Here is a 26,528-nt window from a genome sequence, read left to right as displayed (position 1 = left end):
TTCTCATTACTATTGCTATTACTATTGCTGCTACTACTACTACTACTACTACTACTCAGCGCATGATGAAAGAGATGACCTGCTTTGCAAACCACAGCTACTCGGACACCATTCTCTAGTGCTGTTTCTGGGAGAGAACTATATCCAGAGACCAAGCGAAGGCGCCTGCCCCGTCTAGATGCACATGTTGCGAATGCTATGACTATAGACACATGCTTGGGGCTATCGCTAACAACAGTCACATAGATCAACAGTACTGCCTCATGTCGAACACGGGTATTGTGATTGTACCGAACAGGAGCAAGGATACAGGGGGTAAGCTGAAGCCTCCTTGACGTTGTCGAGTTACATAACAACGAATGTCCCCCCCCCCCCCCCGGAACGTTTCCTTTTGCTTACCTACCTGGGGTACCCGGCTGTAAACACAGCCTCAGAGAGCGCTGTACTTGATTAATGCTACACTACGGCCCGACGAGCTAACGGTACCTTGACCCTGAGTAACAGATGACAAAGGTGACATCGGATGGTCCCTTCAATACCCTGGGTATGTATCATGGCTGTAGCCGCTGCCAACTCACCCTGCATGATTTAAGCAGGACGCCGTATGAATTGCCGAGGAATGGTTTGTGCCCTGACGGATCTGCAAGTTATTTGTGTGCGCTTGAGAATTACTTGGTTAGAGCCGTAGCAGTCGAGGTTACATCGGGGTTGAGTTCGCAGACGGAGGTCGTACAGCTCCCAACGGCTAGGCGGCTGTCGTACATTGGGACAACCAAGGCGGGCTCGCTGCAGATTGTGCGCCCATCACGAGTAGTTCATCAGCGATGCTGTTTCCCCGTGGTTTCACATGTTCGGTTGATCTGGAGCCGTTGTACCTTAATGTAGTATTGCAGTATTGGGTTAAACATCCGAAGCTGGAACGAAACGACGTGACTGAGTTGTGACGATGTCTAGATCGAACAATTCCGCTTGTAGCGGGATAGTGGCTGATGTTCTTTGCACTTAAGTGATGGGAATGGTGGTAGACTTGGACCAGCTTAAACAAATGGTATATTGATTCGGATAGCACCCACATAGAGTCTAGCAATACGATAGCGAAAGCTCCAAACTAAAATAGACGAAATCTCGCGGGAAAGGCAGAACGCATCTCACCCTAGACGCAGGAATCCTTGAATTTGGAAGTAACTGCACCTTAACTCTCGCCCCATGGAGGTTCAATCTATGCGCATTAAAGTCAGTGATAATATCATGTATTCATGTATTATCAACTGCATACTCTAGGCTAGTGTCAGTAAGATGCTGGGAATCATGTCATGTATTGAGATTTTAAGAGAAGGGGCTGGGGAGCCACATGGTTAGTGCGCTTGCCTCTGACTTCTCTCCAGTAACTACCTAGGTAACTAATTAACTTAGGTAGTTAGTTACCAGGCCATGATTTGTCATTCGTAATGGATCAGTCAGCTTTCCACACAAGAGATGAAGGAGTTGACTTGACTTCTTGGGGGAAATTCACGGTTGTCTGTGTAGAATAGCTGGTCAACAATCCTAGTGGACTGTCAATTCCTGAAAGTTCCCAATGCTCAGGATGCGGGCGGGGAGGTTGCGGACAAGAATAAGGTGAGGGTAGATCGACGGATCGACGATGTGCTCGGACATTCTTCGCTCATCGGCCATGCCCGGAGGATCGAAGTTGACAAATACTTGCCGCAGGGAAGTGTAATCCGAGAGTGCAAGCTGCAAGACAAGGTTTCTGACCGGGTCTTTGACCGTAAGCCGTCGAAGAGCCATTCGCTTATCCTGATGGAGACGGGGAGGATGTTGGGGAGGAAGAGGAGGATTGGAGGTCTAAGCCAGTCTAGTCCGTCTACCCCTCCATAGAACGCGGGACAGTCCGTTCAAGTCTTATGAAAACACGAGGAGAAACGCGCAGGCTTGGAGAGATAGGACAAGAAAAGCCCAAAAGTCGAGGCTATACCAAGTAGGGATTTCATCCGAATCAACCAATTGAAGAAGCAGAAAGATGAAAGAGATGGGGAGATGCGGACGAACAGAAATAGCAATCAGAGTTCACCCATGATGCAACTCCGCTGTGCCCTTCTTTAGCCTTCGTCCAGCATGACAAATTCCTCACTTAGCTCTGTTTCTCTTTCGGTGGATGGGGGACAGCCATGTCGTCAATAATTAAGACCATGGATGATTCTTTGTCGAGCCACTGGAAAATCAGCCTGGCGGACAGAAGGTTATAAATATCGCTTCCATCCTTTCCCAAGAGTCCTCAATTCGTGAGCACCTTGAGCGCAACTTCTCTGTTTCTCCTCCAATCAAGATCTCTATACTTGCTGCTCTTTTCTCTATTTGGTCCCTTCGGATTATTTTTCCTTGTCACAATGGCTATTACTGGTCACTGCCTGTGTGGCGCTGTCACGTACTCTGTTGACATGGAGAAGCCCCTTTTGGTGGGCTACGACCATTGCGATGATTGCCAGCGCCAAAGCGGCTCAACTTATTGTAGGAGAGCTTCTAGATTTTTGCTAATGTCCTATGATCATGGAAATGCTAATCTAGGCAATACAGCTCTTGTTGCTGTCGTTCTCAAGGAGAAACTGACCCTTAACGGCCCAACCAAGAGCTTCGCAAAGGCTGGAAGCTCTGGCAAAGATGTCCACCGTATCTTCTGTTCCGAATGCGGCTCTCCCATTGCCCATGATCCCGATGCTGCCCCTCCAATCATTGCTCTTAAGGCTGGTACTTTCGACACTGAGCTTAAGAAAAACCTGAAGCCCGTAAGATCCACTGATAGAATCGTTCTTAAGACGTCTTACTGACTTATATCTTCGCGACTAGGACACCGAAATCTGGACGGTTGGCAAGCTTCCTTTCTGCCAGGAGAACTTGGCTCACCCCTTCGAGCACATGCCTGAATAGATAAATGGGGGTAATGTACGAGACGACTTGTTATGTGATTTGAATAATGATGATATTTGGAACACATGTATTCGAGACAACCCAATCTTGAAATCTTAAATGACCTCACTGGCCTTCACGGTATCACATCAATCTATTAACCCGTATAAAAATAATACAGAACTGAACTGGACTTCTTCGCAAATACACCACGCAATAAGAGTATTGGAGATATTTGAGACGAGCGGAGGAATACAAACGACGCACAATTTAGGCCAAGTACCGCTAGTAGCACAGCGGCTGTTTCTTTCTGACCTATATCCCGGACAGAATGTTTTAAAACACCCTGCAGGGGGTTAAATATAAAAGCATGAAGTTACCAATCTAACGGCAATGAGGCTATCTATAAGGTTGTTTGTTAGTTGGAATCATTCTTCTCGAATAATCAATGTCTTCAGGTACACTGCACATCAAAGATTCACGGACAAATCTGCAATACGAGATCCCAATTTGGAAGAATGCAGTATCCGCGCTCGATTTTAAAAGAATCAAAGCACCAGGAACCGGTACGAACCGTGCTGATCAAGTTGCAGCTGGACTAAGAGTACATGATCCGGGATTGCAGAATACGACTGTGGTGAAAACAGCAATAAGCTTCTCGTAAAGCTCCCAGAAATACCCCCAGAAAAGATGAGCTATAGCTGATGCTGAATAGGGACCATGAAAGAGGACTGCTTCTGTTCCGTGGGTATAGCCTGGAAGAGCTGTGGGATAGTGACTTCGAAGACATGGTGCACCTCTTAGTATGGGGCTCGTATCCAACCAGCCTCCAAAAGGAGAATCTTCGACGACAGTTGGCTGAGCTCATGTTGGCCGTACCGGAAAGCGTCCACCAAGCAATACGAGCGCTGCCGTGAGAGGCCCACTTCTGCACTTTTCATGCTTACACCATACTGACAAAATGCTGAAGAAGCACCACATCCTCATTACCGCTTATTACAATAGGTCTTTCTGCATATTTGGCATCTGCGCAGGGGATAATTCCCACTTCCACGACTGCCAGTTCATACCTGGGGAATCCAGATGCTACAGACGGTGCAATCCTCCGTACCATTGCCGCATACGCAGTAGTGCTTGGGGTTGTCGCAAGCCACCGCAATGGAATCAAATTTTCTCCGCCCTCGCTGGACAGCAATTACTGTGAGAATCTTTTCACAATGGCAGGGCTGGTCCACCCAGATACCCGCCGTCCGGACCCAGTGAAGCTGTCTTGCTTCCGGCGATTTACCGTGCTAAACGCTGATCATGGTATGGCGCTCGCCGTTTTCTCCGCCCTCGTCACAGCATCATCCTTGTCTGACCCTATCTCGTGCCTAATTGCTTCCACGGGGGCAGCATGGGGCTCACTCCATTTTGGTGCCACTGAAGCCGCCCAACAGGCGCTCCGGGAAATTCGAAGCCCAGAGAACATTCCTGGGTTCATCGATGAGGTCAAAAAGGGACGCAAGAAGCTGTTCGGGTATGGCCATCGCTCTTACAAGGGTGCTGACCCAAGAGTGCGTCATATTCAGTCCATCCTGCATGACTTGGATCCGCTGCCGAACGATCTCTTGAAACTAGCCGAGGCGATTGAACAGGCCGCGTCGAATGATGAATACTTCCGGAGTAGGAGTCTTTACCCTAACGCCGACTTTTATGGAAACTTTGTCTTCACGGGGATGTAAGCTACTTCCTTTGCCCTTATATGGATTGTGTAAGTGTGATATTTCTGATTAATACTGTTACAGAGGGTTTGAGCTGGATATTCTCCCTGGAGCGATGCTGGCACAGCGCATTATAGGAATCATGGCGCACTGGAGGGAATATATGCGTAAGTTACGATGTCGCGGTGATATACCGGACAATTCTGACATGAGTAGTCACACGCGGTAAATTGTTTCGACCATCTCATATCTACACAGGCGATGCAGGGGAGGGTATAGTCCAACCCAAGATTTGACCTTGTCTGAAGTTTTGACTGTTTACTGGGTGCCAGGGTATTTAAGATAGGTAGCTTAAGTGTACGTCTCGATATTATTTGAAGCTAGCTAAAAACTGCATACTTTTTTTTTTCTTTGCCAATGTAATTGAATATTTCTACATGATCAGTTTTGTAATATTGCATGTAGCTATTTCCTGCAGAGAGTGAATCATGGCGACGACCTCGACAATATCCACAGAAACAACGCCATTGCTAGCATCCACCCAAAAGCCGTATTCTGTATTCTCTCCCACGGCGAAACGACTCATTATCCTAACTGCGACGCTGGCATCCAGCTTTTCCCCCTTATCAGCAAACATCTACTACCCAGCACTGAATGCGCTAGCCAAAGATCTCAACGTCTCCAGCTCTCAGATCAACCTCACGATCACCACCTACATGGTACAGTACATCTATTCCCACTGAATATCATGGAAATAGATATTCAAGCTGACATTTGGATACTGATAGATCTGCCAAGGTCTAGCTCCGACCTTTTTGGGCTCCTTTGCAGACCGAGCGGGTCGTCGTCCAGCCTACATCCTTTGCTTCCTCGTTTACATAGCCGGAAATATCGCCCTTGCCCTACAACACAACTACGTAGCCCTCCTGGTGCTCCGTGCAGTTCAAAGCAGCGGCAGCAGTGGCACTGTCGCTCTTGCATCTGCAGTAGCTGCGGATATCATCACATCTGCCGAGCGAGGCGTTTACATGGGCATCACTTCCCTGGGAAACATCCTCGCTCCGTCCCTCGGCCCTATATTAGGGGGAATTCTCAGCGAATACTTGGGCTGGCCAGCTATATTCTGGTTTCTTGCCATTGCAGCTGCCGCATTCTTCATCCCACTTTTACTTTTCTTTCCAGAGACTTGCCGCGCACTGGTTGGGGACGGATCTACCACGCCACCGCACCTATGGAATCAACCGTTACTCTCACAGTGGTACCTTGGGAAAAGAAATCGGCAAGAAGAAGAACCAAGACAAAACTCTCAGAGCGATGGCACGCCCAATCCATCCACCGCGAAAAAGCTAGCGCTTCCAAACCCCCTCGCTTCACTCCGGCTACTATTCCACCTCCCCACGGGCCTGATTCTTCTCTCTAACGGAATCGTCTTTGCAAGCTACTACGCCGTCATGGCCGGAATCCCATCTCAATTCAAACAGATATATGGACTCACGGACCTAGGTATTGGATTCACGTTCATCCCGGTAGGCCTGGGATCCTTAATCAGTGCAACCTTCAACGGTGCAATTGTGGATTGGAACTACAGACGGATCCTTGCTACCACGGGAACCACGCACGTAGCCCGACCAAAAAGTCCTAGACCGCAGCCAAACGGACATGCAACAACAATCCCGGAAACAGAAGAAGATTTCCCCATTGAGCGCGCTAGATTGCAGATTGGCGGTCCTATGACGGTACGAGAATCTGTCCCCATTCCCAAGTTACAATTTTTACGACACACACGAACATGCCACTAATGATGTACGTACGTACGTGGTGTATGCATGTATGCATCTGTGCACAGATCGCCTCGGCAAGCATAGTCCTAATCTATGGGGTCTGCATAGACTCGCACCCCCCACTCCCCGTCGCACTAGCCCTAACCTTTGTCGTCTCGTTCTGCCTCACAGCCGCCTACAACGTCATGAACGTTCTTCTGGTGGACTTGTACTACACAACGCCTGCCACCGCAATGGCAGCGAATAACCTTGTCCGGTGTTTTCTCGGAGCCGCTTCCACAGCCGCCGTCCATCCGATGATCGTGCGATGGGGGAATAGGATCACCTATGCCTTTGTAGCCGGGGCAATAGGGGCTGTGTGTCCGTTATTGAGTGTAGTGTACCATAAGGGTGCGGAGTGGAGGAGACAAAGGACACTAGGAGAGTAGGTAACGCCAGAAAAGGCTCTTCTCCCCAGTCTCTTTCTGAACAAGATTGTCCTGTCATACTAAGAGTGATGTAAGGGTCTTGGACTATCATATCACTAGCTTCATTCCTAATGAATGACGATCTATCTATTTCTTGTGGGCGCATGCTAAAGCTATATTTTTGGTCGTGACGAAGTCGCTAGTAATACAGAGCATTTTTATATCCGAGCAGCAAAGAAGCAGACAGACTTGGAAAGAAATACTTCCGGGGTATTCTTAAATGGATACCTTTTTTTTTTTTTTTTTTTTTTTCTTTCCATCCTGTCCTGAGGATATTTTGCCAGGGGTCTTCGTCAAGTTACACATGTCAACTGTAGCAGATGGCGGTGGTCTTCATATATAAAAGTAAGCATGGTGGTCTTGAGACAGTCAGTAGAAGAATAGATCTATCAAGGAAGGAAACGTCCATCGTCAGCCCTAGCTTTATTGTGAAGACAATAATGAACCTCTCAATGCACTTACTCTCCACATTTCTCTGGTTCCTTTTGCGCTGGCCGTTCGTTGCGTGCCAATCCGAACTCCTGCCTCATGATCTACCAATCCTCCACATGCGCTATCCGCATTCCCAATGGATATCCCCCGGTAATACGCTCAGAATGTCGGGTATGTATTTAAATTACCCCCCAAAAGAAGAAAGAAACCCCCCCCCCCTAAGGAAGCAATATCCTAATCATCATTCCAGACACCCACCCCCTACCCGAGCTCAGCAGCGCCGGCCTCAACAAAAACCAGACCTACCTTCTCCTCTTCGTCGACCTGGACGTGCTCTACGGCTCCACCTCCACCGTAGTCCTCCACTGGTACCAGCCCAACATGGTGATCCGTCGTCCCCAGACTCCTCCTCCTCCTCCTCCTCCCCGGGTATCCCGCAGAGAAAGCGAACCGCCCGATGGTGTCCTGGTGAACCTCACCTCCGGCGGCGCAGAATACATCGCCCCGCAGCCCCCGCGAAACACCCACCATCGCTACGTGTACCTGCTTTTCCACCAGGGCGCGGACTACGCATTCCCGGACTGCTTTGGGTATATCTTTCCCCGCACTCCGCAGGCCAGAGCCGGGTTCGATGTTCGGCAGTTTGTCGAGGTCGCGGGGCTGGACGCTCCCCTGGCTGGAAACTATTTTTTTGTGGAAAATGATGAGCCCCGGACGGGGACGGGGACGGTTACCACTACTACTACTACTACTACTACTACTAGTACGTCTCTTCTGAACCCGACGACGACGTGGTTGAGATCTGCGCCTTGCGAGACAGCAACAACAACAACAACAACAACGGGTATGCCCCGCCACACGGGCTTGGTGAACTCGGTAGCATGTGAGAGACAAGGAATCTGGCAGATTGTTATGTAGGACAGGTATGGTATTTGGCATCAACTGCTAAGAATGGATAGTAGTGGACCTGGGCTGGTATTTTCCTGGGTTGGAAAAAAGAAAGGGGTGCGTAGCTAAATTACTGGTGTAACTAGTTCGGATATCGATTTTCTTTTTCCTCTCTGGGGGATTGTCTGATACCTAAGGAATGCATGCATATTACCATTTGTAAAAGACTTTTTTACTCTGCGCCAGTACCTAGGGAGAGGTTGACTCCAGCCTATCGGTCACGAACATGCAGAACTCGACATAGTCAAGCAGTGCTGCCGTGCGACAGCCTGCAATACGGACCGTGATATAGCGCAGGGAATGGCACGATATCAAGATCCAGGGGTTTGCTGACACCATGTGGTACTGGGACGTGGGCCATGTAACGTAGATGGAGGAGAGGTGATGAGGTGTCATTACTACCTCGGATCCCATCTGTATCCTGTGCTCATGGGCTCGAGAGCGGCTGCAAGAAGGTGGCAATGGGATATGCTGGTACAGTATTCTTATTATATACACTCCCCAAAAGTTAGTCCCAGCAAGCCTCAACCCAGGCGATAGTATCAAAATCCAACCATACCCTGCGTGGGATAATGGCTGCTATTCCTAATCCTGATGGAGAATACGGTATATCGCCCGAGAGACTCCCCAAGAGCGTCAAGATCCGCTCAACTTGCAATGCTTGCCAACAGGCCAAGATTCGTTGCAGCCATGAAAGACCGTCCTGTCGACGATGTCAGAAGCATAACATCGACTGCATTTATAGTATATCTCGACGACTGGGAAGACCCGCAAAGAAGAAAGATATTGCCCTGAATGATTCTTCTGTTGGCCAGGAATGCAATGAGAGTCCTGGTTCCCCTTTGAATAAGAGAAGCAGGTGTCCGAAGAAACGGAAAGCGAAGGAAGAGACCATGAATGAACACATGGCAAGAGAAGATCCTGTACTTCCCACCGAGAAGCTATCATCGGATTACATGGTTTTCGGTAGCGGCCACATGAATGATCTTTCAGTCGAGGATACAAATATGCAAAGTCCAATCCTTGCAGATATTGCTACAACGGCTCCATTTTCATGTTCGTACTTCTCCAATTCCCTATGAGGCGCATAGCCTGCATAACTGATTTATCCATTTTTTTTTTTTTTTTTGGTTTTGATAGTATCAGACAACGTTGATATCACGTCCGAAAGCTGGTTACAGGAATTCATGTCCAATCCATTTACTGACCCGGCACTGGAGCGTAGCTTCTTCGAGCCTTTTGCGGCTGATGAGACTAAAGTTGATAACGGGGATGCAGCTCTTACTATGGAGGCCAAAGACCCCCCCCCCACGTATCCTGAGAGCTTCTCCGATTCCGCTTCAGAGATGCAGGAGCCCCCATTGTCATCGACTTACTTTTCGGCGACGAGTGGATGCTTGGCGCACAACGACGATGGAGCTGGGAGAACTCAAGGGGCTCTCCCAGGTAATCCTGCTTATCCTGAGTATCTTATGAAAGAGACTGGGGCCTGGGCACAACCACTTTCTACTATTGGTGAAGGGTTTCCACCGGACTCATCATGCCTTTTCCCACAAATGAAGACTTCGAAGCGAACGTGCGATTTCAAAATTTTCGGAGATGATTTCAGTGTGAATCCTAATAGTCTGGTAGCAGACAACTTTCAGTGCCAGGCACACGAGCAGGCAGTCCGAGACCTCATCCGAATTAACGTCTGTGCCTCATATACCGGTCCTTCTGCGGCAATTGACTCCATATTAACTTGCCAGAAGGCCCTGCAACAGTTGGCTGAAACAATCCTTCAATGTCGTATTTGCTCGCGGGCAAGAGTGAATGTTCTGATGGTCGTTGTCGTCAGTATCGATAGTTTGATCACTACCCTGGAAACAATCACTTCGGTGGAAAACGATCTTGTTGGTAGAATGTTTCCGGAATTTTATAACCCCCTGCTTCACGATTACAGATCAGATGCAGAACTGGCCACTCACAGTCGGCGATATAAAGGAAGCAGTCCCCAGCTTAGGGTGCAGCTGGACTCTTGTCCACTTGTCATTGGTGACTTTTATGTGTCGTCGGACGAGAAGTTTTTATTTGTTAAAAGGGTGTTGCATAGTCGCCTGTCAAGCTTGTTGGGAACTGTCCGCCGTATTCGGCTTTGCACACAAGAAGCCCTCGCAGTTTCGGCATCACGTGGAAGACTGGTTATGATGATGGAGACAGATCGCAGACTGCAGTTGATTATGATGAAGCTGAAAATGCTATCCAAGCCTTGATGGAAATTTTGTTTTCTGCAAGTGTTGCGTGTTATCGCGGAAGTTGAATGAATCGTAAAACTGCTCGACAATAGTTTCGGCAAAAGAGAATGCATATATAGTCTATATTCTGACAAGATATCGAGTGTAGTTCTCAGTGGTAGTTTCTGATTTAGGTCCATCTGGAGAATGAATTCACACTAAGATGCTCTGTAACAGGATTGCAATCCGAACCCAATATTTTGATATCTAAACGTGCTAATATCAGATATACCTGAGTCATCCGTGCTCTAATACTCTGTGTGACCCTCAGCGGGTCGGGAGGACGTACGTAGGTTCCACGATCCTCTGGCGCTACAAAGATGCACGCCAGAAGAGCTCGCACCCTGAGGGGGCGAGGTAAGGCTGCTAGGTTAATCCAATCGCAAACCCAGCGTTGTATTCTTACAGTGCTCAGACAAGGATCGCAACCACGCACGTGAAAAAAAAGCCAGGGCATGGGAGGCTGCTGTAACCTTCCTACGAGGCTTCTGTTTCGTCAGGTACTGTGAATTTCTGCTCAGGGGCGAGAGGGGAAGAATGATCGTTAACAATGCAGACTTCTGTTGGAGAGAGACTCGTAACGACAAACCCCCTTACCAACCAAAACATCAAAGCAACATTATTTGCCACCTCTCTCTCTCGCCCATGGAAACTGAAACCGGGTGTCAATGCTCCGTGGGGGCCCTGAAGATCATGAACGAGCTCCGAAACGTACATACTGTTGTGGAGGTGGAAACCATTCTCGGCCTGGTTGAGCGTATCCACGCTCTCGGCCACACGATGTTGAAATGCAAAGAGTGTCGCGCAAGCCCAGGGTCGTCTCTCATGACTCTTCCCGCACTGGCAGAACAATGCCTGTCACTTTTCGAAGCTCTCTGTCTGGCGTACAATATTACCCGGAAAAATAGTTTCTTCGAGCCTCCTATCCTAGCCTTTGAGCAATCCTTACATCAGTTTTTATGTATTCGAAGTAAGATGCAGCTTGGGCAGATGGAGTTGGATGATGATGAAACGACGGTGCTCGTGAGGGTGCTGCTTGGAAAGAACCTAATGAAACTCTTGGAACTTCTCAAGGCACTTCGATCATTGTATAAGGAGTGTGGGCAGTCGCACCGGGCCGGTGTTTCAGGCTTGAGAGCTTGTGAAGCACCTGTCGAATCAATTATCCACCGACTTGCGGTATTTATGGAACAAATTGACGTGGAATCGGGTAAGTTTGAGGCTATTCCTGCGTGCGACCTGAGAACTGACGAGAGTATAAAGCGAGTTAAGGAAACTAGGTTAGGTTGCGTTTTGGGGGGGGGGGGGGGGGGGGGGGGCAGGTTCCCTAAGTGTAGAATAGAAGAATAAACTTTGGTCAAGGGAATAGTAATCAGTTTCACGCTCTTTTTCTTCTTTCTTTGCGAGTCAATAGAGAAATACATGTTAGCCTAGGGATGGAAGACGCAGAGGGTGATTAAAGGCGCACAAAAAGATGAAAAAGAAAGAATAAACAACTCCCTGATTGGTGTTCCAGTCTCCATTTGATTGAATATCTCTCGAGCCTGGCCCTTCATAAGCTATCATAAAAGGAAGAATACTGGTCATTTATGTGGCCAAGGGCGCTCGAAGGTTCCGATCCACTGACCCCATCCAGTAACTTTGCCAACTATTGCTTCCTTAATCTGGCTCTTGCTGACTCGCTCTGGATGGTCAAAATGAAGAGACTCGTTCAGAGCAATAACGGTAAAGACGTAACGGTGGGCTCCGTGACCCAAGGGAGCGGCAGCACCGATGTATGGGGTACCGAGCATGTTGGGAATGTACCCCCAGCCGGACAGAGTGCGTCGTCCAGCAGAGTCTTTGTCGTGTTCAATATCGTCATGGAATATTTTGGTGACCGTAGCTGGAATTCCAAAGAAGAGGCCATGAGTAATGATATATAACGGAATAGGGGCATCAAGGTCCTCGCAAGTCACAATGTATTCCTTGACTTCGATGTCGGAAGGAGTTTTCCAGGATAGCTCTGGGAGTCTGCCTCTGCCATCCTCAGCAAGACAGGTATGCTGGGGTTCCAGCGAAGAGCCGGAATGACCGCACTCAGACGCCTCTAGGATGATGCTTTCTTCTGGAAGGTCGACGAACGCAGGACTATTGATTATCTGCCTAGAATCATGGCCACGAATGGGATAAAGCAGTCTGCCTAAGGCGTACGCAATGTAATGAATGACAATCGCCATGACCTTGATATTCGAAGTACAGTGCTGCTGGTGAAAGATTGATTGACGCACGTCACTTAGTGATCGATCGGCCAGCCCAGCGAGCTGGGAGGAAGGGAATGATGAGGATTCAAAGAACAAGAGGAAAGATTATGAGAAAGAATACGAAAGAAAAGAAGGAGAAGAAGAAGGTGAAGAAGAAGAATAGATTTTGAAAGGAAAATGGGAAGAGTTGGACAATTTGGACAGAAGGGGAAGGAGCGAAGCACCGGGCCGGTGCCGGGTATATGTTTGTTCCTCAGGCACACGCGATCGATCGGGTACTTAACGAGCTGAAAATACTGATTCAATTGTACTACAAGAGCCTATAGATCTGGGATAGTACGGTTATATAGTAGGATGCTGATGGATAGCTCATGACTAGACACTCCCCGCCGGGAAGTATGGCTGTTGCCAGTTCGGATTTCAAGTTTCAGTCGTGGCATATTCGCAATGGCCAGAAAGGTCACAGTCAAGCAACCTCTATTGCCTTGACCCTTGTAAAGCCTAAATCAACACCCGTTATTTACCCAGCTATTGCACTGGCAAATCCCAGGCGAGGCAGAGAGTACCTAGTTTTGCGCTAGATGATCATATCCAAGATTGCGAGGCCTTGACGACCCTAATTACGGCACTATCCTCCCCCGCAGATATGTAGATATATACACTTCTGTCCTTGGCATGGATGTTCCGGGTCTCAGCTCAGATCTTGTGTATAATAGGTAATGCAGAGTCGGTGTCTTGAAATATATAGATTGAGATCCACCAATCAGAAACGAGATCCCAAATCCGAATATACCGCCTAGCCAGAATTATTCTGCCGGACATATTGCACCTGACTCTTCAATCGGGAAGCGGTGAGTCCAGCCTTATCCGGCGCCTTCCGTCATCGTCCCAAATAGGAAGTCATCAATGTGAGAGTAGCCAAGGGAGAGCAGGAATAGCTGTTAGAAGCTCCACTACTGGCTTATTGTCCGCCATGGAAGTTGGAAAGCTTTTTTCCCTACTTCTTCTTTAGCCTCGAGTGGTCTATCTTCGTTCTCCCTCCTTATCCTCCATGGCCTTCTCTCAGCTAGCATCCTCGCCTGAGGACGCTGACTCCGATCGGCAGCGAGGCCCGTGCTATCCTGGCGAAGATAGAACCCCCACCACTAAACGGGAAATCTGGGGCTGGTACGCCTACGGGATTGCGGCTGAAGTTTTTGCTGTCTGTGGTGTCGGTATGTAGACCACTTGTTACACGCGCCATTCTTATGACTGATGATAATCCTCTGGGATTGTTGCAGGTTCGTTCCTCCCTCTCACCTTGGAGCAATCGGCTCGCGAACAAGGTTATCTCCAGTCCAGCCGTCTTCCCTGTGTCGGCCCGGATGCACCTGCAACTTCTGGCAATGGAACATCACCGATAAAAGAGGCCTGTGTGGTCCCATTGATGGGATTGGAGATAAATACGGCGAGTTTTGCTATGTATACTTTCTCTCTGGCGGTGCTTGTCCAGGCCTTGACACTCGTGTCCTTTAGCGCCCTCGCAGATTATGGTATGCCTTATCTTCCCCAATTCGGGTTTTTAGGGCATCTGTGATTTGAATGCTGATGCTCTTTCGCGTTAGAATACAACCGGAAAACTTTGCTTCTCACTTTCGGATATGTTGGCTCTGCAACCTCGATGTTATTCATGTTGATTGCGCCGTCAGTATATGTTCTTGGCGCTGTTTTGGTCATAATCGGCGTCACCTGCTTGGGATCATCATTTGTGGTGTTGAATTCCTTTCTACCTATCCTCGTCGCCAATGATCCTTCCCTTAAATCCAAACCCACTGGGGAAACTGGCGAAGAGCTACATCGCCTTAATACTGCGGAAGAGGATGCATCGCTCAGGTCGTGGACCGATGACGAGGAACCTGGCATTCGTTCTTCCGCCGCAAGATTCGAAAAGACGTCGGGATCAACATCAACATCGCCCGAGCTGCAGCTATCGACCAGTATTTCGTCCCGGGGCGTAGGTTTGGGGTATTGTGCTGCTGTGTTCGTGCAGATTCTTAGCATTCTGCTTCTATTCACACTGTCAAAGACCCGTATATCCAAGTCTTTCCCAACGCTCCCTCTTCGGTGCGTGCTCTTACTCGTCGGAATATGGTGGTGCGGGTTTACTTTCGTCTGCAAGCGTTGGCTACGTGACCGTCCTGGCCCCCCGCTGGAAGATATCTCCCCGGGCTCTGGATACCGTCAGAAATGGCGTGTATGGTTACGCCTGGTGGGGTTTGCATGGAAGTCGCTGTGGAAAACGATGAAGCTAGCTGTGAGACTGCGTCAGGTGGTTATTTTCTTGGCAGCCTGGTTCTTGCTCTCGGACGCCATGGCCACGGTATCTGGTACCGCAATTTTGTTTGCGCGGACTGAGTTGCATTTAAGCAACACTTTTGTTGGGCTGCTCTCCATCACTGCAACAACATCCGGAATGGCTGGTGCATTCCTGTGGCCGGTTGTGTCGCGGTGGTTTGGCCTAGCGTCGAACCATACGGTGTTATTGTGTCTGGCTTTATTCGAGATTATCCCGCTATACGGCATGTTGGCTTACATACCGGTAGTACAGAAATGGGGAGTGCTAGGGCTACAACAGCCTTGGGAGATCTTCCCGCTTGGTGTTATCCATGGGGTCGTTTCAGGAGGTCTTTCATCATACTGTCGGTCACTGTTTGGCGAGTTGATCCCTCCAGGAAGCGAAGCGGCCTTTTATGCCCTCTACGCTGCGACAGACAAAGGCAGCTCGTTCGTAGGCCCCGCAATCGTTGGCGTGCTCATCGATGCCACCGGGTCAGTACGATCGGGGTTTGTATTCATTGCGGTACTGATCCTGCTGCCCATGCCATTGATTTGGCTAGTAAATGCGGATCAAGGACGACATGATGCCATCTCAATGGCTGAGCATTCACGCGCTGGCGAAGAGGGAGAAGGTTTACTAAGGTAAACTGACGTCTCTCATTAGAGGCCAAAAATTACATATATAGATAAGAATATATAGAACTAGCCAACGACCCCTGAAACGCTAAAGATGAACCAAATCCCATTCCAAATCGCACCTGTCACATCCCAAAAATAGACACATAGGTATTAATCCCTCACTCCCTCACTCACTCACTCATCATCCACCACCACCACCATCCACACTCCCACTTCCCCATTACTCGCCAGGAGCGGCGTACAATGAACCCATCGACTGCGCCCCTCGGTATTGAACTTTGTCAGCCACTTGATTCTCGCCGTAACACTCCGTCCCTGCATCAGCGCCTGGATCAGCTCCTCCCGCACACCGTTGGAGCTCCCGATGCGCGAGAGAAACGAGGACTGCAAGATCCCTGGGATCTGCAAGGAGGGTGATGTAAAAAGGATTCTGAGAGACGGGTACGGTCGAACAAGAAGGTACTGTTGGTTGGTGTTTACTTTCGTTAGTTTTGACTGAAACTGGGGTATAAACATTTCACCCTTTTTGGAAAGGTTTAGGGGGAGGGAAGTCATACATTTTCATAAGCTCCAGTTAACGACACCGAAGACTTGATATCCCTTGCGCGAATCGCCGCGTCGATATCTTCCTCTGTTTCGGCCGGTTGGCGAAGCGATGAACCGGGACGTATCGCCCTTGCTGATGCGGCTGGGTGGAAGAGGTGTCCGCCGTGGTTTTGTACGGTGTTGAGCTCATGCGGGGAGAAAAGCTCACACAGTGAATGGAATTCTGATTTTCTGGCGTTGACTGCTTTGGTTTCTTCTTCTTCTTGTTGTTCTTGGTCTTGGTTTTGGTTTTGGTATTCTTCTTCCTCGTGGTTGGGGGCAACTTTCTCTTCCGTGTGTGGTTCTTCGACTGCTGCTGCTACTGCGGTTGCTGCTGCTAGAGACTCGTTTTCAATGTCTTCGTGGTGCGGGTAGTGTTTGTTGTTGTTGTTTGTTGTTGTTGCTGCTGCTGTTGTTCTTGCATGAGCGCGCGCATCGAGTCCATGTGTATACCCTCCATGGCTAACCCTGAGACGTCGATTTGGGCACCAATAAAGTACCGCACGCGTCCGTTGCTGTCACAGAGGGGAGCGCATTGGAGGAGATTCATGAAGGGCGATCCATCGCGACGACTAGTTTTGTTTCAGGTTGTCAGACTTTTTTTTTCTCCTGTCTATGGCAATATACAGGATAGAATATAGAACCGGGGGGGGGGGTTTACTAATTGAGAAATAGCTCCGAGTGATGTCTCCCTGCTTCAATTGCTTCTCGGATGCGTCGCACGCTGTTTCTGTTCGTATGTGGTCCTTGAAGAAAACGACAGTTTCGCCCGAGGACGTAGTCCATGCCGTACTGGGTTGTCCGGTGGAATTCTGGTCATCGTGAGATTAGTATTTGCCCTTCAGTCTGGTGATTCAGCAGGATGATGATGAGGGGAATACCTTCTGAAGAAAAGATAATTGGGTTGTCTCGGCGCGACGGATCAGTCAAGCAAAAGACCTCCGCGAGCGCATCGGATGTGCCCTGGAATTTGGCCGGGAGGGTTCCGCGCACTCGCTCCTCGACTATCGTGCTGGTGATGCGGATACATGTAGACGTAATGAATGCTGGGAGTTCTTCGGCGGTGAGGGCATCGAGCGCATCGTGCACACGACGTTCAATCGCCATGTGATACATGGATGCATCCGTATCTGTTGTGAAGGTGGTTGTGGTGTCGGTATCTCTGCCAGAGTGAGATGATTCAGCAGAGGAAGAAGAAGAAGAAGGCGGCAGTTTGCGCATAAGCTCATTGGCATATTCAAGCGCTTTGAGTGCCTTGATCGCGTTCAGATAGTAGGTTAACGCTGGTAGCGAGCGCGGACGCTCCTCCATGAGAAACTCGCGGAAATGAGCGAGGAAGCGCGGGGTGGTGAGGATAATTCGCATGTGGACGGGGGAGAACATGCGCTCAGCATGGCGCTCGAGCGGGAAGCGAGGCGCGTCGTGGTCATCGCTTGTTCCTGGAGCGATCAGGTCGTAGGAGAGGGTTTGGTCGTGGACAGGGTGGAATTGTTCAGAGCCATCGTTGGGGTTTAGTTCTTGTAACAGTGGGAGTTCGTGGGCAATGCAGTTGCGACGAAGGGTTTTTATAGAGGGCGGCGAAGGGAAATTGTGGAGAAATAATTCATCTTTATCCTTGTCGTGGAATCTGTCTGCATAATAATTACCGCTTTGGTCGAGCGTGACGCTATTCAGAGTGCCGGTATACGAGCGCAGAGACTCCGTGTCAAAGCTAGTATAGCCGTCCATATTTTCCCCCCGGAATTTTAAGCCAATTGACAAAAGATTAGCATTCAAGACCAAGAATCCTAGAGCATAACAGGGGAAGGAGGCGAAGTGATGTTCTTATAACTCTTCCGCGCGCCGATAGATCATACTCCGAAGTAGACTGTCAGAGTCAATTGTGCGGCATCACAACATTCGATCGATCGATCTCGACGGTAAACCATCAACCATCGGACTTGCGACCTGCAGATGATGCCATTCATCGCCATTTTCTCTCTCAAATATCTGCATCGTACTTTACAGCCAAGTCCAGAGCTCTAATGCTATTTTTTTTTTTTTTTTTTTTTTTCTCTTTTCCTTTTCCCCTGATGTCTGAGCGAGCGGCTGCCTTGTGATCTTCAACGATACGACGTGGAATATTTCCACTGCCAGTCATAGAGTAAGAACCCTAACCACAGCTCTAGATCTTCTATTTCGATCTGCTAGAATCCTAATGAAATGACTTCTAACGATGCTTCGATGGTGATTGAGGATCCAGTCACGTGTTGTGTCGTAACCTAACATGGACATCCCAAGAATACATATCACCTCAGAGTGCAGTATCTCCCCCAACACCTAGTCGTTTACTGCGAATATCCTCTTCTGCTATTGATTACCACAGTAATGACTATTAGTTCTGGGGTAATGGAATCTAAGATATGAATTGGGTTTGGGGCTAGACAGATAGCGAGATATGGTATAAATTGTCCATAATTAGGGCTTACCGCGGGAATTATTGACTTCGCAAGACGTCCCATAAATATTGGAGATAAAGTGTCCAATGATATTAATACATCGAGCAAGTAATTAATTACTGACGTTCTCTTTCCATTAAGATGCTCGTCCTCATTTTGTATCTCTCCACCACATCCTCGAAACACTCCGCTTGGAGGCGTATAGAAAGGCTGACTCTGCAATACTCTCGTCATTATCGATATATTACTATATTATTAGAACCCTGGGACCATCAAGCGAAAAGAAGAGATGATATTATTCTCAATTCTCAAATAACCATCTACAAATGAATTGAACGACATAAGTTTGTTTTTTTTGGGGGTTGACGCTTCCCTTGAACTGTTAGTCAAATATAAATGTGAACAAACGGTTGTATCGTCTCGTCTTTTTTTTTTTTTTTTAAACAGATATACGGGTCCTGCCAGAAGATGTGTCAATTTTACTGCATCTCCCCGAAATCACTCAATCGCCGTTTCCTCCATTGCTATTGTTGGTGTCCGTCTCATCGGGTGCGAAAGTCGCCTCACGCATAAATGGGCTCCGGCGCCGAATTGCTGGTCCCTTGATCACCAACACCACAGGAACTACTGACAATGCTAGTCCGATGAACCCCAGCAACGACCCCGCCCATCCATATCCCAGATTCGCAAAAAGCTGATACGAAGCCAGAGGCAAGAAGGCACCGAATGTGTTTCTCCCCAACGATGCCGCGGAGAGGGCGGAAGCAGCGTACTTCTCGTACGCGTCTGTGAGATAGTTGACCACCGCCATGTAGATGGAATAGATCCCAAGACCGGTGACTGCGATGCCAATGGTTGGGACAATCCAGTGCGTAGGAGGAACACTAGCCCACCCGTACCAGAATAGGCCGGCCGTGAAGAGGATACTTCCGGGGATGGAGGTGTATAGTCTAGCCTCCGGGATCGGGCGACCAGGATGCTCGCGGTTGCGACGTGCTGATTGCTGGTAGATCATATCCTGGAGCGGGTTGACGAGGGTACCGATTAGGGCCCCGACACTGATGGCCAAATCGACCAGGCCGGTTTGTAGGGTGTTCATCCCATAATTGCTCGAGAAGGTCTGGACCACGCTCGAAAAGAATAGGAATAAGATACCCCACGCGAAACTAATCCAAAGGGTGAAGAATGCCACCACGGGCTCGGTGAGGAGCATTCGAGTTGGGCGCTCAAAGGAGACCTGAAGAAGTCGCCAGATGCTCTCGTGGTTCAGCTCGTTGATGGCATATACAGCGCGACCGGTTTCTCTTCGAATGCGTTTGGCTCGTTTGCTGAGAATGACGTCCGCACGGGTTTCTTGGAGTAAGAGCCAAAAGACGGGGATGAGGGCAGCATTGTAAATGATTTGAATGTAGAAGATCCTGCTGGGGTTAGTTCGGATTCAGGGTGGATAGTTAACTAGTCGGCCAGAACATCGGGCTTACTTACCATCGCCAGGGGCTTTTCTTATGGATCGACTGGATTGCTGACCCGACAAAAGGCCCTAAAGCAATTCCAATCACGCTGGTCAGCCCAAACAGCGACATTGGGATACTCCGCGCCCGGTCTCCCTGCCAGACATCACTAATACTGCCTCCCACGATGTTGATGGAAACAGAGGACGCGCCACCACCGAAAAACCGAGTGACAACCAAGGTAGCAAAATTCTGAGCGAAAGCCGATGGGAACAAGGAAACGACAAGAATAAAATATGCGACAAAGTAGCCTGGCATGCGGCCGGAGGATTCCGTCAAGGGCACGAAGATGAGCGGCCAGAAGGCAGCCCCCATGTTCCAGGACACGGTAGCCCAGGCAAGATTCGGAAAGGGTACATTCTGAACATGGAATTGCTGCGCCATCCATTCATTTCCGGCTCCATAAGAACCTGCGGGAATGCCAGTAAGAATGGATCTGTGGTGTATGAGCTAACCTTCGGGAATGGGTCTGAATGAAGCTATCGCGGGGACGGACACACACACATTATGCAAACTGTAATGGTCAATGTCCATTTGTATCGATTACTCCAATTAAAGCTACTTAGAATTAGTGTTGGACCATCAGATGTGCGGGGAAGAAGACTATACGGGTTATCCGGATCATCCTTTCCCTCCCACGTATGGACCTCGATCTCGAGAGAGTCACGCAGCCGATGTTTACTGACAAGTCCAATGTGGTCATCACGTCGGAAAAACGATCTCACCCTGCAGCTGTCAGGCCCAATTCGAGCTCCCGCATTGTAAGGTGCGTTGCGTACCTTGCTAGAAATGAGTCGTCAAAGTCGTTCGTCTGGACAGTCGAGGACCGCCGCAGCACATCAGGCGGCTTATCGCTAAGAGGATTCTCATCTTGAGTCATGCTTGACAAATTCACCAGTAATCAACGGATTCATTGCAACAGACCTCAATCAGCTCCAGTCAGTCTAGCCTTCTGGCTGCAAGGTACCTTTTAAGGCAACGCTTTGCAACCATATCCAAGGACATATCCCGATCTCATGTCGTCATGGACCAGCGCTCGCAAGCGGAGCACATCCCCCGGAACGCCCTCACTGGGGTTTCCCCTCATCTTTCCCCCAAATAGACTGATTTTTTTTTTTCTGTAATTGATTGGAAAGAATCTGGATCTTAGGACTCGCTTACAAGCATATTAACAATACCCTTTCACTGGTGAGGTCATGCTGATGTCACTGCAAACTCGCGTCTTATATAGGGCCGAATGTATCCGGCTCATCATCTTTTTTTTGTTTCAACCAGATCAAGAACAGAACACACGATAATACTCTTTGATAATTATTCCAAGCAAGCCACTATGCCTCAACTAGTCCCCACGGCCAACCATCTCGCGGACCTTTTCAGCCTTAAGGGCAAGGTGGTGGTCATTACCGGCGCCTCCGGTCCCCGCGGTATGGGCATCGAAGCCGCGCGGGGTTGCGCCGAAATGGGCGCAGACGTCGCTATCACCTACGCTACCCGACCCCAAGGTGGTGAGAAAAATGCGAAGGACCTTGCTGAAACCTACGGCGTCAAGGCCAAGGCCTACAAGTGTGACGTGGGCAACTACGAGAGTGTCGAGAAGGTCGTCAAGGATGTTTTGGCGGAATTTGGTCGCATCGACGCCTTCATTGCCAACGCGGGTCGTACGGCAAACAGTGGAATCCTTGACGGCTCCGTCAAGGATTGGGAGGAGGTTGTGCAGACCGATCTGACGGGGACCTTCCACTGTGCAAAGGCCATCGGCCCACACTTCAAGGAGCGAGGCTCTGGCAGTCTCGTCATTACGGCTAGTATGTCCGGTCACATCGCCAATTTCCCACAGGAGCAAACCTCATACAACGTTGCCAAAGCTGGATGCATTCATTTGGCAAGGTCTCTGGCCAACGAGTGGAGGGACTTTGCCCGAGTCAACAGTATCTCGCCTGGATATATCGATACCGGACTGTCGGATTTTGTCGACCAGAAGATTCAGGACCTCTGGCTGTCTATGATCCCCATGGGACGCAATGGAGATGCAAAGGAACTTAAGGGCGCGTACGTGTATCTGTGCAGTGACGCCAGCTCATACACGACCGGCGCTGATATCCGGATTGATGGGGGATACTGTGTTCGGTAATACATTGGAACTGATGTACTCTGGGTCCTTTATCCATTAATAATAAATCCAATCATGCACCCTTTCGCTTTTTGAATTTGTATCCAGCCCCTCTTTCCAAACCTTGTCATCACACGTTCTAGGCCCGCGCTCTAGTCCAAGCCATCAATTAGTTTCCAGATATGATCGTATTTGGAAGTATTGATTGCCATGTGCTCTTTGAGTGGTAACCGGTATTCGGGGAGCTCACCTGCTGCACATATGCGGACCACGCCAACTTGACTATATTGTACTTGAAATATACTTCTTCGCCACCTTTAGAGAGAGAGTTTTCCATGGAATTCTTCAAGTCTCCAGCTTAGCAAGTCGCCGTTGGCACGATCTTGCAGTTCGCTAGCCTTCTAGACAATATACGTACAATCCACGAAGAGAACACACAAGACCTCGTAAGAACTATGAACAGTCTCAAATGATTGGTCTGGTTTCCCCTCTTGTCTTTGACTGATCAATAGGTATCTGCTCCAAAGATGATAGATCACCATTCACTCTTATCTATGTACAGTACACATACCACCCGGCCAGCCAAGCTAGTGCATACATATAGTATAGCAGAGCATATATACAATACCCATCTTCTTACCCACCTACCTACCTCACTCACCCCCTTATACCAGCTTACAAGTAAGCAGCAAACACATGCTAAACCTCCGTCGTAATAGCTCCACTCTCCACATAAACCCCAGACCAGTACCAATCCTCCGCCGGTCCATGCGGTCCATTATCCAACCGCAACTCTCCAACATGCCAGTCCGCCGAGTTCGTTGACGTCGACGCACTTACCGGCGCAACCACTTCCTGGAGCGCATCCGCCCCCAGAGACGCATACAAGCCCACCGTGCGCGCGCCAAAGTCAATCGCGTACGCAAAGTTATACCATGTTCCGGCCTCCAGGGTCGTCGACCAGTGGGCCGCTCCGCCTGCAAACCAAGCAAGAGAGCCAGCGCTAGCGCCACCGTATTTGAGTTCGGTGAAGTGACTCTAAAATACTCGTTAACTAATTAGACGTGTTCTTTTTTTTTTTTTTTTTTTTTTTCACACTGGCTTGGCCTTAGAGCAAGTAAAAGTCCCCGAACAGGCGATAATGAAAAAAAAAAAAAAAAGGCGTACCTCGAAAAACGCAATCTGATGCTCCAGGTCTGCCGTCGGGAAGTTCTCTTCCCGGGTCTGCAACGAGAAATGATAGAAGAGCTTGCCGGAGCCCAGATCCTTCGAGGTCTGCGGGATGAGCTCGGAACGCATCATGGGCTGGCCGTTCCACGAAGAGGTGTCGTCAATGGTGATCCGGATGCCCTGTGTCTCGTGTTCGAGCGTGGAATTGGGGTTCTTGAAGTCCGGGGAGAGGCCCAGGTAGTGGCTTGTGGTGTTGGAGCCGTGGATGTACCATTGGTATGGCTCGATTTGGTTGGACCAAGACCCTTTTTTCAGTGTTAGTTTCTTTTGTTTTTGTTTTTTTTATACCAGGATTGTCAGTGGGAGAAGTGAGGAGAAAGGAAATATATACAGTCGTCGAAATCGTCCACCGTAAAGGTCTCGTTGAAGAGACCGCTCCAGAGCACCGTGCCTGCGGATGCTAGGGGGAGAGAAAACAGGATGGACTTCATTTTCTTTCTTCGCTTGGCCCTGTGGAATAAGAAAATGAATGAATGAATGAATGAATGGCTTCTGCTTCTCACTTTACATGATATCTCTTGCTCTACTCACCTTTTATATCCGGATCTTTTAGGGGAAGGGGAAGAGAGTTTCATACTCTTTAGCTCGCGTTTCAAGTTAAGAGGCCCATTTCCTCGAGGGAGTCTTGTCCTCGGAATTTAGAGCCCGGCTTTGATTTGAATTTCATTTACTTTTAGCCCTGGGTTACCGGATTGGTGTTGTTTTGTGACTTGGTTAAGGGTGGGTTGCATTCTGCGGATAGACGCCACTTTCGCACATGCAGCTAGCTGGCTGTAAACAGGGGAGGGCGGCGTTTAGCACTGCAGAGATGAGGCAGTCCCCGTATGAGATTGCGCTGGACCCGACAGGTGTCACTCCGGCGAGTAGCAAGTAAAATGTCCCAACTGCTGCTGTTGAAACGGCCCTGATAGCCGCCCACACACCTGGGGTGCTGCTACCTGGGTTGCATAGAGGAATGTCAGTCGCAAGTAGCCAACTCTGAGGGTGAATTGCTACTATTTTCAGCGTCGTAATGCAAAAGATTCTATGGATCATGGATATCTGAACTGAATCCGGGGTAGACCCCGATATTATCTATGTAGAGGGCACACATATCGCTGTCTAGATACACGGTCTAATAATGTGTGAAAAAAAAAACATACGGAATCGCCAAAGAGGAAAAGAAAAAAACACGCTGGAACGAACTACAGGGGATGTCATCTCATCTTCTCACCCACCAAACATCGTCTGCAAACACACTCGGTCGCGCAGGAAGAGGCGAATCCCAAGATCACTGCAGACCTGTTGCAAAGGCTCCACCATGGCATATACACGGGGCTTGATGACTTTCTCGTGCTTCTCGCCCGAGCCCGCGGGTCCGGAGGCACCTTCGTCGTCGTCGTCGTCGTCGTCGTGGAAGAATCCCTCAATATCTAGCCTCTGCAAGCCGGGGAAACGCCTCTGTTTGTGCTCGCTGAGGACTAGTTGTTGGAGCTGCTGGATGAGAATACCTAGCGAATTCTCTTTGCACCCTTCCACGTAAATCGATTCAACCGATCGCGGGAGGATCTCAGTCAGCGGCGACGAGGGCTCGGGTTGATATCGCACATCCAGGAGGTTCGGGAGACGAATGCGTAACTCTTTCAATGCGGTGAAATCCACCAGTGGTCCGAACCATTCGTCGTGTGTTTCATTTATCCCGGCAATAGTGAATGGCAGGTGTTCGCCGCAGGTGTCCAGCCACAGGGTCTGCAAGGTAGCCCGGCTTCGCGCTAGAGATTGGCGAAATGAGGACGGCCGGTACCCCTCGGATTGGACGTGGGCGTCAGAGTGTTGGTATTTGAATGATTTCAATGGTGAGCCGGAAGCAAGCAGTGTCTCCATTCCTTGGGCTCCGCTGCTCGAGTTAAATGTAATCTCTGAAATAGACGAGCAGGCTGTAGCCGTTACCTCGGGTGCCTGTGCATGCCTCTGCCCATCTTCCTGCGTAGGGCGGGATTCAACGACGGAATCTGCAGAGAATATTCGTACAGAAGGCAGTTGAAAGAAAGGCATGATTTGAGCAGGGACAAAGCTGCCCTTGGTGTCCTCATCATCCACCAGGTGGCTCAAATGCACCTCCCGTAGGGCGTGGAATGCGGGTTGTTCATAGCAACGCTTCTCCCCTGCCACGACTCTCTGTAATGTGCGGTCCAGGTAGCGATTATTTCTTGGGTATACAAGGCGAAGCTGTCGAATATTGTTGACCAAAGGTAAGAGAAGCGCGATCCAGGCCTCCTCCTCGCCGCTAAGGAGATCCTGCTCCCATTGTGCATGTTCATCCTCCGAATTGCACAGTGAACGAACCCAATCGCTAGTTGGCGTGAGGTTTTCCTTGATCGAACAAGCATGGGATGGTAATTTGGGTTGCCAGTTCTCGAAATCCAGACATCGCACGGCCCGGGCCAGCTCGGGTCGAAGAATAAGGGCGTTGAGGAACGTCTGGGTCTGGGAGCAGCTCTTCAAAGATGCTGATCTATAAAGTGCGCGTAAGTACAAGCTATGAAAACGCTGACAGACAAAAATCAACTTGTATCTATCCCAATGGTCTTCTACGAAGTTCCCAACCTGGAGAAGGATATCATCGGGAAGGGACAACATGACCACCACTTGGGAGCATTGAATTAAACAAACTGAATAAAAGAGAGGGAGAAGGGAAGGAAGCTTTAGAATATGGGGAATATGGCATTTACTTAAAGACAGTGGCTAACGTTCAACTTTTTTTTAAATCTGTATCCACAGCCCTACAGCGCCTTAGTTCAAAAGATCAAATAAGCCAATTAGATAGAGATCTCTAGACGGGAACTAACGGAAGCTTTGGAATTTTTCAACATATATGGATAGTTTGGCTAACGCCGTCCACGATTCCCCAATCGGATCAGCGAACGGGGTTCCAAATGTTCCATGATAGTGAATCTGTCGGTCTCTGA

General features: G+C 49.1%; 11 protein-coding genes across 11 annotated transcripts; 6 read left to right on the top strand and 5 right to left on the bottom strand.

Moving 5' to 3' along the window:
• Positions 1 to 2,387: 2,387 nt before the first annotated feature.
• On the top strand, positions 2,388 to 2,925 carry P175DRAFT_0509947 (GFA family protein; the record flags this gene model as incomplete). The annotated part of the gene is made up of 3 exons (XM_040898473.1): positions 2,388 to 2,508; positions 2,575 to 2,783; positions 2,845 to 2,925. 3 exons carry the CDS (start codon positions 2,388 to 2,390, stop codon positions 2,923 to 2,925), a joined length of 411 nt encoding a protein of 136 aa, XP_040751378.1.
• A 427-nt stretch (positions 2,926 to 3,352) lies between these two features.
• P175DRAFT_0517006 (MFS transporter) lies at positions 3,353 to 8,242 on the top strand (the record flags this gene model as incomplete). Its single annotated transcript, XM_040898954.1, has 11 exons — positions 3,353 to 3,564; positions 3,620 to 3,817; positions 3,875 to 4,624; positions 4,692 to 4,774; positions 4,824 to 4,880; positions 5,124 to 5,326; positions 5,396 to 5,733; positions 5,920 to 6,343; positions 6,454 to 6,723; positions 7,290 to 7,458; positions 7,538 to 8,242. 11 exons carry the CDS (start codon positions 3,353 to 3,355, stop codon positions 8,203 to 8,205), a joined length of 3,372 nt encoding a protein of 1,123 aa, XP_040751377.1. The 3' UTR covers positions 8,206 to 8,242.
• A 565-nt stretch (positions 8,243 to 8,807) lies between these two features.
• P175DRAFT_0548012 (Zn(II)2Cys6 transcription factor domain-containing protein) lies at positions 8,808 to 10,858 on the top strand (the record flags this gene model as incomplete). The annotated part of the gene is made up of 2 exons (XM_040900418.1): positions 8,808 to 9,291; positions 9,376 to 10,858. The coding sequence occupies 2 exons, from the start codon at positions 8,808 to 8,810 to the stop codon at positions 10,485 to 10,487; spliced, it is 1,596 nt and encodes a 531-aa protein (XP_040751376.1). The 3' UTR covers positions 10,488 to 10,858.
• Positions 10,859 to 11,153: 295 nt separating this feature from the next.
• P175DRAFT_0532948 (uncharacterized protein) lies at positions 11,154 to 11,968 on the top strand (the record flags this gene model as incomplete). The annotated part of the gene is made up of 2 exons (XM_040900011.1): positions 11,154 to 11,718; positions 11,943 to 11,968. The coding sequence occupies 2 exons, from the start codon at positions 11,154 to 11,156 to the stop codon at positions 11,966 to 11,968; spliced, it is 591 nt and encodes a 196-aa protein (XP_040751375.1).
• Positions 11,869 to 12,908, bottom strand: P175DRAFT_0502128 (YbhB/YbcL family Raf kinase inhibitor-like protein). The gene has a single exon (XM_040897316.1). It carries the CDS (start codon positions 12,725 to 12,727, stop codon positions 12,092 to 12,094), a length of 636 nt encoding a protein of 211 aa, XP_040751374.1. The 5' UTR covers positions 12,728 to 12,908; the 3' UTR covers positions 11,869 to 12,091.
• An 819-nt stretch (positions 12,909 to 13,727) lies between these two features.
• Positions 13,728 to 15,823, top strand: P175DRAFT_0558172 (MFS transporter). Its single transcript, XM_040900826.1, has 3 exons — positions 13,728 to 13,965; positions 14,032 to 14,283; positions 14,356 to 15,823. Exons 1-3 carry the CDS (start codon positions 13,803 to 13,805, stop codon positions 15,711 to 15,713), a joined length of 1,773 nt encoding a protein of 590 aa, XP_040751373.1. The 5' UTR covers positions 13,728 to 13,802; the 3' UTR covers positions 15,714 to 15,823.
• Positions 15,824 to 15,880: 57 nt separating this feature from the next.
• Positions 15,881 to 18,019, bottom strand: P175DRAFT_0509942 (uncharacterized protein; the record flags this gene model as incomplete). Its single annotated transcript, XM_040898472.1, has 5 exons — positions 15,881 to 16,168; positions 16,264 to 16,580; positions 16,745 to 16,863; positions 16,953 to 17,103; positions 17,173 to 18,019. The coding sequence occupies 5 exons, from the start codon at positions 18,017 to 18,019 to the stop codon at positions 15,881 to 15,883; spliced, it is 1,722 nt and encodes a 573-aa protein (XP_040751372.1).
• A 1,212-nt stretch (positions 18,020 to 19,231) lies between these two features.
• P175DRAFT_0438461 (putative MFS multidrug transporter) lies at positions 19,232 to 21,120 on the bottom strand (the record flags this gene model as incomplete). The annotated part of the gene is made up of 5 exons (XM_040893914.1): positions 19,232 to 20,147; positions 20,215 to 20,676; positions 20,745 to 20,798; positions 20,850 to 20,966; positions 21,020 to 21,120. The coding sequence occupies 5 exons, from the start codon at positions 21,118 to 21,120 to the stop codon at positions 19,232 to 19,234; spliced, it is 1,650 nt and encodes a 549-aa protein (XP_040751371.1).
• A 291-nt stretch (positions 21,121 to 21,411) lies between these two features.
• On the top strand, positions 21,412 to 22,722 carry P175DRAFT_0502124 (SDR family oxidoreductase). Its single transcript, XM_040897315.1, has one exon. It carries the CDS (start codon positions 21,571 to 21,573, stop codon positions 22,369 to 22,371), a length of 801 nt encoding a protein of 266 aa, XP_040751370.1. The 5' UTR covers positions 21,412 to 21,570; the 3' UTR covers positions 22,372 to 22,722.
• A 201-nt stretch (positions 22,723 to 22,923) lies between these two features.
• P175DRAFT_0460212 (glycoside hydrolase family 131 protein) lies at positions 22,924 to 24,059 on the bottom strand. The gene is made up of 3 exons (XM_040894717.1): positions 23,912 to 24,059; positions 23,518 to 23,825; positions 22,924 to 23,388 (listed from the first exon to the last, which is right to left on the bottom strand). Exons 1-3 carry the CDS (start codon positions 24,009 to 24,011, stop codon positions 23,050 to 23,052), a joined length of 747 nt encoding a protein of 248 aa, XP_040751369.1. The 5' UTR covers positions 24,012 to 24,059; the 3' UTR covers positions 22,924 to 23,049.
• Positions 24,060 to 24,679: 620 nt separating this feature from the next.
• On the bottom strand, positions 24,680 to 26,199 carry P175DRAFT_0524265 (uncharacterized protein; the record flags this gene model as incomplete). Its single annotated transcript, XM_040899358.1, has 1 exon — positions 24,680 to 26,199. One exon carries the CDS (start codon positions 26,197 to 26,199, stop codon positions 24,790 to 24,792), a length of 1,410 nt encoding a protein of 469 aa, XP_040751368.1. The 3' UTR covers positions 24,680 to 24,789.
• Between the last annotated feature and the right edge of the window lie 329 nt (positions 26,200 to 26,528).

The sequence above is a fragment of the Aspergillus ochraceoroseus genome (genome assembly GCF_002846915.1).
Source record: "Aspergillus ochraceoroseus IBT 24754 chromosome Unknown P175scaffold_5, whole genome shotgun sequence".
NCBI lineage: Eukaryota > Fungi > Ascomycota > Eurotiomycetes > Eurotiales > Aspergillaceae > Aspergillus > Aspergillus ochraceoroseus.
This window is presented reverse-complemented; position numbering and strand designations above follow the sequence as displayed.

Bases quoted from the DNA above. Each gene is read 5' to 3' on its own strand.
- P175DRAFT_0502128 (XM_040897316.1), bottom strand. From the start codon at position 12,727: ATGGCGATTGTCATTCATTACATTGCGTACGCCTTAGGCAGACTGCTT.
- P175DRAFT_0558172 (XM_040900826.1), top strand. From the start codon at position 13,803: ATGGCCTTCTCTCAGCTAGCATCCTCGCCTGAGGACGCTGACTCCGAT. The intron at 13,966-14,031 runs GTATGTAGACCA...GGATTGTTGCAG, and splicing joins TTTTGCTGTCTGTGGTGTCG to GTTCGTTCCTCCCTCTCACC. The intron at 14,284-14,355 runs GTATGCCTTATC...CTTTCGCGTTAG, and splicing joins TAGCGCCCTCGCAGATTATG to AATACAACCGGAAAACTTTG.
- P175DRAFT_0502124 (XM_040897315.1), top strand. From the start codon at position 21,571: ATGCCTCAACTAGTCCCCACGGCCAACCATCTCGCGGACCTTTTCAGC.
- P175DRAFT_0460212 (XM_040894717.1), bottom strand. From the start codon at position 24,011: ATGAAGTCCATCCTGTTTTCTCTCCCCCTAGCATCCGCAGGCACGGTG. The intron at 23,826-23,911 runs GTATATATTTCC...CACTGAAAAAAG, and splicing joins GGTGGACGATTTCGACGACT to GGTCTTGGTCCAACCAAATC. The intron at 23,389-23,517 runs GTACGCCTTTTT...CGAGTATTTTAG, and splicing joins ATCAGATTGCGTTTTTCGAG to AGTCACTTCACCGAACTCAA.